At 31.5% G+C, this 12,206-nt stretch overlaps 1 protein-coding gene across 1 annotated transcript; it reads right to left on the bottom strand.

Annotated features, from left to right (window-relative positions):
- Positions 1-8,114: 8,114 nt before the first annotated feature.
- On the bottom strand, positions 8,115-11,771 carry LOC137651773 (uncharacterized protein PF3D7_1120000-like). The gene is made up of 3 exons (XM_068384994.1): positions 11,019-11,771; positions 8,667-8,816; positions 8,115-8,567 (listed from the first exon to the last, which is right to left on the bottom strand). Exons 1-3 carry the CDS (start codon positions 11,769-11,771, stop codon positions 8,115-8,117), a joined length of 1,356 nt encoding a protein of 451 aa, XP_068241095.1.
- Positions 11,772-12,206: the final 435 nt, after the last annotated feature.

Raw genomic sequence — 12,206 nt, 5'->3', positions numbered from 1 at the left:
TCACTTAGTTCCTTAACTCAAGTAACTTTCTTATCAAAATTAGAAAAATATAATTTCAATATTATCATTATTGTTACTAGCTAAGCTACAACCCTAGTTCGAAGAACAAGATGCTAAAAGCCCAAGGGCTCCAACAGGGAAAAATAGCCCAGTTTGGAAAGGGAATAAAGAAATAATTAACGATGTAAGAAGTAATGAACAATTAAAATAAAATATTTCTGAAACAATAACAACATTTAAACATATTTCATATATAACTATAAAAAGACTTATGTCAGCCTGTTCAATATAAAAACATTTGTTGAGTCTATTTCATAATTCATAAAGTAGTTTAAAATTCTCATAGTGCAATTAAAGAATAATTTAGAAAAAGGGTAACACTGCAATACTACACTGTCCTTTTCTGCACCTCGTGAAAAACCTTTAATCCTTTATAGTCAAGTACCCACTACGTCGAAAATCACAGTAATATGAATATTTAAATGGCCAATCCTGAACTCATTTCAAATTCCAAAGAAGTCTGGATAATTGTAATTTCCTTACGGAATGCTTGTGCAGACACAGTTGGTGAGAGAGACTGACCTATGGAATGTCAAGGACAATCAAACTAATTGGCAGGTCTGAATGGTAATACAAATATCTGTTTTGAATTTTGAGCAGAATCTTCTTCAATAAAATGATTGAAAGAGTGCAGAGCTGTATTAGCTAAATTATAAGAATTATAATTTTAATAATTTTGATAATAATGATTTAGTCATTTAGATAGTAAAAATAATTAGGATAATTTTTTATTTTTATAATAAAATGACAGAAAGTGTGTAGAGGTCAAGAACACGTAATAGCTAAATTATAAAAATTGTAATTATAATAATCTTATTAATATTAATGATTTTAGTCATATCAATAATATACATAATTAGAATAATTTTGATTTTTTATAATAAAACGACTGAAAGAGTGTAGAGTTGTGAAGGACGCGTAATAGATGAATTATAGAAATTATAATTTTGATAATTTTAATAACAATAACGATTGTAGTCATTTGAATAATAGAAATAATTAGGATATTTTTTAATTTTATGATAAAACAACAAAAAGAGTGTAGAGCTGTGACAGACACGTAGAAGCTAAATTATAAAAATTGTAATTTTTATCATTTTAAGATAATAATGATTTTAGACACTCAAATAATAAGAATAATCAGAATAATTTAGATTTTTATAATAAAACGACAGAAAGAGTGTTGAGTTGTGAAAGCCACGTAATGGCTAAATTTTAAGAATTGTAATTTTTATAATTTTCATGATAAAAAAAGATCTTAGTCATTTGAACGCTAAAAATAATTAAAACAATTTTGATTTTTATAATAAAATGACAGAAAAGGTGTAGAGTTGTAAAGGACATGTAATAGCTGAATTATAATTGTAATTATCATAATTTTCATAATAATACCCATTTTAGTCATTTCAATAGTAGAAATATTTCGAATAATTTTGATTTTTACATGGATACAAATTCTAGAAAATGGTTCATACTTTTAGAAAAGCTAGAACTTGATTATAATACATAACTAGAATATCGTTTTACAATGATAGAAAATTCCAATGAAATGTAAAAAATGTCTGAAATTTTTTTTGCACGGCCGACTGCACCCGTCACCTGCACTTTTTTTTTTTTTTCTGGGATATGATTTGCAAGTGAAAAGGAATTGAAAGCTGCTTCTGCCGTTAAATCAGCTGTGATCATATTCATGAGGAGGAAAGAGCCATCTGGTGAATTAATTTCCTGGAAGAATTTTGGGCTCGGTCATTAGCTGTACCCTGAACTCATTATCAATTAGGTGGCACTCATTGGCCCTTCTTATACTCTGTTGTTTTTAGGTGAGGATGAACTCATTTAAGCAGCACGGTAGCGTTGTATATATATGTATGCATATAATAATGATGATGATAATAATAATAATAATAATAATAATAATGATAATAATAATAATAATAATAATAATTAATATCATGATAATAAGTTAATATAATGTCATTTCTTTATTACTGTAGGTACAACAATGATTATTTCTACTTTATGTTAAAGATAGTGTTTGCAACTTTTAATATCTGGAAAAGATGGGAAGGATTTAATTTATTATGATAATTAGTTAATATATTATAAAGATAAATCCTTGATTACAATTTATCATGACAATAAATTATCCATTCATAAAGATAATCCCTTGATTAAAATTTATCATGACAATAAATTATCCATTTATAAAGATAATCCCTTGATTAAAATATATCATGACAATAAATTATCCATTCATAAAGATAATCCCTTGATTAAAATTTATCATGACAATAAATCATCCAAAGATAATGGATAATTCCTTGATTGGAATTTATCATATCAAAAAATTATCCAATCATAAAGATAATTCCTTGATTAAAATTTATCATGACAATGAATTATTCTATCATAGAGATAATTCCTTGATTAAAACTCATTATGACAATAAATTATCCAATCATAAAGATAATTCCTTGATTGAAATTTATCATGAAAATGAATTATTCTATCATAAAGATATTTCCTTCATTAAAACTCATTACGTCAATAGATTATGCAATCATAAAGATATTTCCTTGATAAAAATTAATCATGACAATAAATTATCCACTCATAAACATAATTCCTTGATTAAAGTTTATCATGATAACAAATCCAATATAAAGATAATTTCTTTTTTAAAATTCATTATTACAACAAATTATTCAATCATACAGATTATTCTTTGATTAAAATTTATTATGACAATAAATTGCCCAATCATAAAGACAATTCCTTGATTAAAATCTATCAGGATAGTAAATTACCTACTCAAAAAGATAATTCCTTGACTAAAATTCATTATGACAATAAATTATCCAATCATAAAGAGAATTCCTAGATTAAAATTTACTAGGACAATAAATTATCTGATGATAAAGATAAATTCTTGATTAAAATTTGTACGACAATAGATTATCCAATCATTAAAATAATTTCTTGATTAGAATTTATTATGTCAATAATTCATCCAATCCCAAAGATAATTCCTTGATTAAGATTTATTATGACAATAATCTATCCAATCATAAAGATAATTCTAAGATTAACATTTATCATGACAGTAAATTATCCAATCATAAAGATAATTCCTTGATTAAAATTCATTATGAAAATAGTTTATCCAATCATAAAGATACTTCCTCGATTAAAATTTATCATGACAATAAATTATCCAATCATAAAGATAATCTTTCAATGAAATTCAATACCATAATAAATTATATAATCATAAAGATAATTTCTTGATTAATATTTATTCTGACAATAAATTATCAAATCACAAACATGATTCCTTGATTAGAATTTATTATATCAATAATTTGTTCATTAACAGTGTTATTCCTTGATTAAAATTCATTACTATAATGATTAATCTAATCATAAAAATAATTTCTTAATTTATACAAATTAAAACACAAAACTGGTTAAACAGTATTACTCGACAAACGGTTTTCTAGAATTAAAGACGTTTAAAAATTTTTCATTGAAAAAAAGAGAAAAAGAGAGAGAAAAAAGACAGAAAAAAAGAGACAGAAAAAGACAGAAAAAACAGAAAAAGACAGAAAAAGGACAGAAAAAGGACAGATAACAAGCGCAAACTCATCCAGCATTTCGAAATGCACTCAGCCCGAGTGAGATGATTCAGGTAAGTGATGCGTTTGAGTATTAGTTTGGATATTGCTCGGAGCAGCTAATTCAATGAGAGCAGCCAAAATATTTTCAATGCATAAAATGAAAATAGAAAATTGGGATGAAATGCATTATTTCTCACTGCAGTTTTCGAATGACCATTTTCGATTTCGTTGTAATCGCTGATTGATTCATCTATGTAACATTTCTGTAATTCTTTTTATAAAATATTTGGGAAACGGTATTCTAATATCGCTCAGAAACGCTTCAATTTTTTTTCTTTTTTTTACAGTTACAGGTTTGGCTATACTGTTAGAAAACTCCGTAATTTCTATGGGAAATTCTCCTTAAAAATATATTGTTCTCAACAGTATTTCAGTAAAATACAGGCGACTGTAATTTTAACTTACTTTGTTATTTTCTGTAATTTTTACGTCAATATAACCGTTTTTAAACGGTAAGAATCCTGGAATAAATATTGCCAGACTTTTACCGATTTTTTAAATAAAAATTTTTAAGTACACTGTTTCCAAATGAATTTAGAATATAATTTTTTTTTGTTGATTACTGATTACATTAGATAATCCCTTGCCAGGATTTTTGTTTTTAAGCAAAGCAGAGCTAAATCTAATTTTATTGCATGCCCTCATAAGGTATTTGTTATTTAAATGCTTAAAAGAGATTTTTTTATTTAGGAGGTATGGTATCAACAAAACGGTAGTATTTGATTATTACAGTGACCACCAGAATAGGATAACTGATTTCGAAGGCTATATCATATTAATTTATTTAGAAATTCTGATTTTATATAACAAACAAAAAAGTAAGTCCATGAAACTAAAAGTTTTTCAAAGCGGCAGATAATTTACCATAACTTGTTTGTTATTGTCAAGTTCGATTGATTATTCATACATACAAAGCAACTTAAAGTATTTCTGCTTCATATCCCCATATCGATAAATATTGACCCAAAACATACAAAGACAGCAGATTTTTTTTTTTTTTTTTTTATCTCAGGTATTGATACAACATCGACTATTCACAGTCTCCTCTTGGCTTCTTCCTTTGAAGGAAGAGAAAGAAGAAAAGAAGCCCCCGACTCCCTGCCTGAATTTAAAAGAAAAAAAAAAAGAAAAAAAAAAAAAAAAAAAAAAACCCGCTGTTGCATTGAAGGCGTTCGGATTCCTATAAGTCTTGAGAGGTGTCTGTTGTTCTTCAATTGTGGATGCGTTGTCGAACGTTTCCCGTTGAAGTGATTCCTCTGGTGTCTGGTGATCGGGATGAAAGGAGATGTTGTTGACCATGAACTTATCTGGGAGAGAGAGAGAGAGAGAGAGAGAGAGAGAGAGAGAGAGAGAGAGAGAGAGAGAGAGAGAGAGAGAGAGAGAGAGAGAGAGAGTAATTATTCCTGTTTTGGATATATCGAGGAATTAAAGAAGACGAGGAAAGGTTATAAGAGACGGTTGTGTGTGTGTGTGCAGAGAGAGAGAGAGAGAGAGAGAGAGAGAGAGAGAGAGAGAGAGAGAGAACTATGCCTGTTTTGGATATATCGAGGTACTGAAGAAAACAAGGAAAGGTTACAAGAGACGGCTATGAAGAGAGAGAGAGAGAGAGGAGAGAGAGAGAGAGAGAGAGAGAGAGAGAGAGAGAGATTATTCCTGTTTTGGATATATCGAGGAATTGAAGAAGATGAGGAAAGGTCATAAGAGACGGTTGTGTGTGTGTGCAGAGAGAGAGAGAGAGAGAGAGAGAGAGAGAGAGAGAGAGAGAGAGAGAGAGAGAGAGAGAGAGAGAAACTATGCCTGTTTTGGATATATCAAGGGATTGAAGAAGTGGAAAGGGTATAAAAGACGGCTATAAATAAAAAAGTTTAGATAAAGGTCATGAAAACAAAAAATATGATAATGGAAACGGCTTGTACACGATACGTGTTTTGTTTATTTTTAAGTAGATTTTTAGACAAGTGAATAATTGAATGAAAGTCAAACTTTAATATCTTTTAAACATGCCAAAGTCTCGTATACCCGATTTCTCTCAAAACCTAGAGCTAAAGGTTTGTCGTAAGTGGGTGCATATTGTGTTTTAAAATAAATAAACATATGCCCTTGTTACATAATGCTCTACACTTCCTTAATTTTTTCTTTTATCATAAGTTATCTTTAAAAAAAATTCTCTGAACTTTGCGGTGAATATCCAAGAGAGAGAGAGAGAGAGAGAGAGAGAGAGAGAGAGAGAGAGAGAGAGAGAGAGAGAGAGAGAGAGAGAGAGAGAGAGAGAAACTAATGTTATGCATATCCTCTTAATGAATCATGCCAGTTGTGCAAGCAGTTTCAAAATATTTTTGAAAATACTCTAAGTAGCCCTAAACACTAATCCTTAATTAATCACTAAATAAGTTAAGCAAAAATAACTAAACTTTAAAGCATAACATAAATGTAGAACTTAATTAACAATTTCGCTGAAACTAAGTCGTCAGAAATGATATGAAACCATTTCTCTTTGTAACTGACATCTAACGGTTCGTTCTAATTACTTGAGCTATTCATTATTCATCGCAATTTCAAAGTTATTCTACATTTTCTTTTTTTACGATACAGATATCCTGTTATGTAAGATAAAATAAAATGAATAAAAATGTTACAATTCTTCAATGAATATAGTTTTGCTGAAATACATATAAATTGTTCCACCTTTCAGCAAACGATTTTTTGACATGAATTTCAACATTTAAGAATTGGATAACCGATGCCAATATCCCAATAAAAGAGAAATTGTACCATTTTTACATCACCTGTTCATCAAATATTTGCTCCGATGATTTAATATAACATTCGTTCATGTAACGATTGATCTCTTTGCAACAGACATTCTGTAGTTTGTTTCGAAAGTAAGATAATGATAATGCGAAGAATCATTTTTATCATTTATGTTGCTCGATTTCAGCTCCATTCTTTCTTATTATGAAAATTATGCTTTATTTAATACCCTACCTTTTAAACCAACTTCCTATTTATTTAACTTTTTGCTCAGTTCAATTTGAAGCATCTGGAATACAAGTATTGACATTCAAGTTATTGTGCCCCGATGAGGGTTTGAGTTGCTACTGAAGTAATTTTTCAGGTTAGACTTTGAGTATTGAATTTTCATATGTGTGTATCATAGGAATTTTTTTTTTTTTTTTTTATAAAAATTGTGTTTACATGACAATTGTATAAGTACCGTCTATTTCTTTTTTCTACATTGTAGGATATCAAATTTGTCCTTTTTTATTTCAACTTTCGCTTTACAAAATAAACCCTTTTTTTATATAATTTGCTCAGATTTCATCATGTAGCTTGACTCCTCCCTCAGATTTCAAGTAGTGTTCTTGTAGCAAGGTACATTTTTCATTTAAATTTCTGTATATACGTTCATACAGAAAATGTATTACCCGAGATTGAAGTGTAATATCTGCACAGAGAAAACAAACACTGGATGATCTCAATTGCTCGTAAGGTCCCTTTGCCCAGAATCAAAGCAAGGGGTGATGCCCATATCATGTCCTTGTTACATTGAACTGTTTTGGTCTATCTTTTTAAATGTATGATAGGGGATTGGGGTGTAGATCCTAATATATGATCAGAGAGAAAAATACACCCTGTGTACTCATTTTATTTCCATGCTATGGAGAACAATTTAAACGTTCTTTAAGATGAATTAAATATATTTTGCAAAACTAAATCTTTAACTTATATAGCATCAAGTCAAATAGGTATCTAATATATGTTATTCTTATCGTAGTATTCTATTTTCAAATATTCTTCTACATAAACTGGAATAAAAGAAATGGAAGGATTTGTGGTAAGAAATACTTAGGATTCAGTTTGATGTTTTATTTACGATGTGGAAAACCCTATTAGAAATAAAAAGATTGCTCCTATGAAGTAGAGGCTATAAGTGACGTCATTGATATTTGAGACAAGTCATATGACGTCAATGACTTTAAGGATAAGTCTTATAACGTCATTGACTTGTTTACCATCTACATGTGCAAAGACCATTAAGCTTTATAAGTTCTCTAGCTCTGGAGCAGAATTCTTCTACGGATTCACTGCGTAAGAAGGAAATGGAGAAGAGCTGTTTCTTTTTCGTTGTCCGACGTCATGGTCAAGGCCTCGGTGAAAATATTTAACGCCTCTTTGGGCGTGTTACTCATCTGCGCAAATAATCCAGCCATCAATAATCTTCGCCTCTCACGTTCATCCTTATTCTCAGTGTTAGGAATTTCTGGCTTAGCTTTCAGTTTCTCCTTTTCTATCTTCAATTCGTTAACTTCAGTTTTCAATTTATTTAGTTGCTCTGTTTTCTTACTCTGCGCCCTCTTCATTTCTTCCTTTTCAGTTTTAAACTCTTCCACAATCTTTTTTCTCTTGCAGTATCTCAAGGTCTTTTGTTTTGCACACAAATTCCCGTTTTTCATAGTCACGCACCAAATCAGCTTTTTGTTCGTCCTTTTTGTTCTTCAGTTCTTCAACTTCCCGTTTCAAATTATTAACTTGTTCCGTTTCCTCACTCAGCGCTTTCTTTCTTTGCTCATTTTCCTCTTTGAGAATTTTCACCAAATTTTCATGTTCCTTCATTTTAAGGTTTTTTCCGACGCATTCAGATTCAAGTTTCTTCTTTTCTTCCTTCAGAGTTTCAATTTCAAGTTTCAAATTATTAACTTGTTCCGTTTCCTCACTCAGCGCTTTCTTTCTTTGCTCATTTTCCTCTTTGAGAATTTTCACCAAATTTTCATGTTCCTTCATTTTAAGGTTTTTTCCGACGCATTCAGATTCAAGTTTCTTCTTTTCTTCCTTCAGAGTTTCAACTTCAAGTTTCAAATTATTAACTTATTCCGTTTCCTCACTCAGTGCTTTCTTGCTTTGCTCATTTTCCTGTTTAAGAATTTTCACCAAATTTTCATGTTCCTTCATTTTAAGGTTTTTTCCGACGCATTCAGATTCAAGTTTCTTCTTTTCTTCCTTCAGAGTTTCAACTTCAAGTTTCAAATTATTAACTTGTTCCGTTTCCTCATTCAGTGCTTTCTTGCTTTGCTCATTTGCCTGTTTAAGAATTTTCACCAAATTTTCATGTTCCTTCATTTTAAGGTCTTTTCCGACGCATTCAGATTCAAGTTTCTTCTTTTCTTCCTTCAGAGTTTCAACTTCAAGTTTCAAATTATTAACTTGTTCCGTTTCCTCATTCAGTGCTTTCTTGCTTTGCTCATTTGCCTGTTTAAGAATTTTCACCAAATTTTCATGTTCCTTCATTTGAAGGTCTTTTCCGACGCATTCAGATTCAAGTTTCTTCTTTTCTTCCTTCAGAGTTTCAACTTCAAGTTTCAAATTATTAACTTGTTCCGTTTCCTCATTCAGTGCTTTCTTGCTTTGCTCATTTGCCTGTTTAAGAATTTTCACCAAATTTTCATGTTCCTTCATTTTAAGGTCTTTTCCGACGCATTCAGATTCAAGTTTCTTCTTTTCTTCCTTCAGAGTTTCAACTTCAAGTTTCAAATTATTAACTTGTTCCGTTTCCTCATTCAGTGCTTTCTTGCTTTGCTCATTTGCCTGTTTAAGAATTTTCACCAAATTTTCATGTTCCTTCATTTTAAGGCCTTTTCCGACGCATTCAGATTCAAGTTTCTTCTTTTCTTCCTTCAGAGTTTCAACTTCAAGTTTCAAATTATTAACTTGTTCCGTTTCCTCATTCAGTGCTTTCTTGCTTTGCTCATTTGCCTGTTTAAGAATTTTCACCAAATTTTCATGTTCCTTCATTTGAAGGTCTTTTCCGACGCATTCAGATTCAAGTTTCTTCTTTTCTTCCTTCAGAGTTTCAACTTCAAGTTTCAAATTATTAACTTGTTCCGTTTCCTCATTCAGTGCTTTCTTGCTTTGCTCATTTGCCTGTTTAAGAATTTTCACCAAATTTTCATGTTCCTTCATTTTAAGGTCTTTTCCGACGCATTCAGATTCAAGTTTCTTCTTTTCTTCCTTCAGAGTTTCAACTTCAAGTTTCAAATTATTAACTTGTTCCGTTTCCTCATTCAGTGCTTTCTTGCTTTGCTCATTTGCCTGTTTAAGAATTTTCACCAAATTTTCATGTTCCTTCATTTGAAGGTCTTTTCCGACGCATTCAGATTCAAGTTTCTTCTTTTCTTCCTTCAGAGTTTCAACTTCAAGTTTCAAATTATTAACTTGTTCCGTTTCCTCATTCAGTGCTTTCTTGCTTTGCTCATTTGCCTGTTTAAGAATTTTCACCAAATTTTCATGTTCCTTCATTTTAAGGTCTTTTCCGACGCATTCAGATTCAAGTTTCTTCTTTTCTTCCTTCAGAGTTTCAACTTCAAGTTTCAAATTATTAACTTGTTCCGTTTCCTCATTCAGTGCTTTCTTGCTTTGCTCATTTGCCTGTTTAAGAATTTTCACCAAATTTTCATGTTCCTTCATTTGAAGGTCTTTTCCGACGCATTCAGATTCAAGTTTCTTCTTTTCTTCCTTCAGAGTTTCAACTTCAAGTTTCAAATTATTAACTTGTTCCGTTTCCTCATTCAGTGCTTTCTTGCTTTGCTCATTTGCCTGTTTAAGAATTTTCACCAAATTTTCATGTTCCTTCATTTGAAGGTCTTTTCCGACGCATTCAGATTCAAGTTTCTTCTTTTCTTCCTTCAGAGTTTCAACTTCAAGTTTCAAATTATTAACTTGTTCCGTTTCCTCATTCAGTGCTTTCTTGCTTTGCTCATTTGCCTGTTTAAGAATTTTCACCAAATTTTCATGTTCCTTCATTTGAAGGTCTTTTCCGACGCATTCAGATTCAAGTTTCTTCTTTTCTTCCTTCAGAGTTTCAACTTCAAGTTTCAAATTATTAACTTGTTCCGTTTCCTCATTCAGTGCTTTCTTGCTTTGCTCATTTGCCTGTTTAAGAATTTTCACCAAATTTTCATGTTCCTTCATTTTAAGGTCTTTTCCGACGCATTCAGATTCAAGTTTCTTCTTTTCTTCCTTCAGAGTTTCAACTTCAAGTTTCAAATTATTAACTTGTTCCGTTTCCTCATTCAGTGCTTTCTTGCTTTGCTCATTTGCCTGTTTAAGAATTTTCACCAAATTTTCATGTTCCTTCATTTTAAGGCCTTTTCCGACGCATTCAGATTCAAGTTTCTCTTTTTCATCCTTCAGAGTTTCAACTTTAAGTTTCAAATTATTAACTTGTTCTGCTTCCTCACTCAGTGCTTTCTTGCTTTGCTTATTTTCCTCTTTGAAAATTTTCACCAAATTTTCATGTTCCTTCATTTTAAGGTCTTTACCGACGCATTCAGATTCAAGTTTCTTCTTTTCATCCTTCAATTCGTCAATATCACGTTTCAATATGTTTATTTGTTCCGTTTTCTCATTTTCATTTTTCTTATTATCTTCATTCTTTACTTTAAGAATTTTCAACAAAGTTTCCAGTTCTTTCATCCAAAGGTCATTTTCGACGCATTCAGCTTCCAGTTTCTGGTATTCAGATGCCTTCTCAAACGTCATCTTTTCTTGAGTCTCTTTCGCTCTATTCAATTCATCTACAATACTTCTCAGTTCATTTAGTTGTCCATGTAACTTATTATTTTCATCCTCAAGATTTAGCAAGAAAGTAGTTCGATCTTCGTCCTCCATTTTGAGTTCCAATAGATCGCATCCATTTTCCATTTCTGGAACATATTCTTCAAGAGAGCTGTTGTCCACATCGTTTCCAGCCATCCTCCTTCGAACTAGCATAATTCTGCCGAAAATGACAGAAGCAGCATCTACTATGCCGATGTAAACGTTCTGGTTTCCATTCGAAATGACTTCCTTCATTTCTCCCAAGTCAAATTCGGAGAGAAGCTTGCCAACGAACCACGTTGATTTCAATTCATCTTTGAATCTTAAAGCTTTTCTCTCCATCTGGTGCAATCCAAGTTCGCACCGCTGTAGTTCCTCGCGGGCTTTCCACCAGCCCTCTATCCAAGGACAGCGCTTGCAGCCACCTGCCGAGGAATCCATCCTGAGAGGCGACTACACTGCAGTCTTCAAAGCGTGGCGCCTCTGGGAGTAGCCACGAAAACATTTGAAAACCACCGACTCCTGAAGAGTTCGCAGCTGTCCCTGAAGTTTTACCGTCATGTCCTCGCATGCAAGAGTCTGCTCCTGAAGGGCCGATCCTGCATTTTGAGGCCAGACAAATCTTCCTTTGCTTCCGATGATATCCTTAAACATTGAAATCGCTTCGTTCAATTTGAAAGCCATATTCAATAATACAGATCCAGTCACCTGAATCAGCATTATTTCGAAGAAATGGTTTTTGCCGCAAAACGATCTTTCTGGAGTGTTTCAAATTCCTGGAGACATTTTGGAATCGCCAACTCTATGGGCAGACTTCCCCTACATTTCTCTTCTCTCCATTCAGAATATGTGTTAAATAATAATAATAATAATAAT

The sequence above is a fragment of the Palaemon carinicauda genome, chromosome 13, assembly GCF_036898095.1.
Source record: "Palaemon carinicauda isolate YSFRI2023 chromosome 13, ASM3689809v2, whole genome shotgun sequence".
NCBI lineage: Eukaryota > Metazoa > Arthropoda > Malacostraca > Decapoda > Palaemonidae > Palaemon > Palaemon carinicauda.
The sequence above is the reverse complement of the archived record's forward strand: the minus strand, read 5'-3'. Positions and strand labels throughout refer to the sequence as shown.

What these genes read in the sequence shown, in the direction of transcription:
- LOC137651773 (XM_068384994.1), bottom strand. Translation starts at nt 11,771, where the DNA reads ATGGATTCCTCGGCAGGTGGCTGCAAGCGCTGTCCTTGGATAGAGGGC. An exon ending in TGAAGGAACATGAAAATTTG is followed by an intron (nt 8,817 to 11,018) that starts GTGAAAATTTTC and finishes ATTCTTAAACAG; the next exon opens with GCAAATGAGCAAAGCAAGAA. An exon ending in TGAAGGAACATGAAAATTTG is followed by an intron (nt 8,568 to 8,666) that starts GTGAAAATTCTT and finishes GAAACTCTGAAG; the next exon opens with GAAGAAAAGAAGAAACTTGA.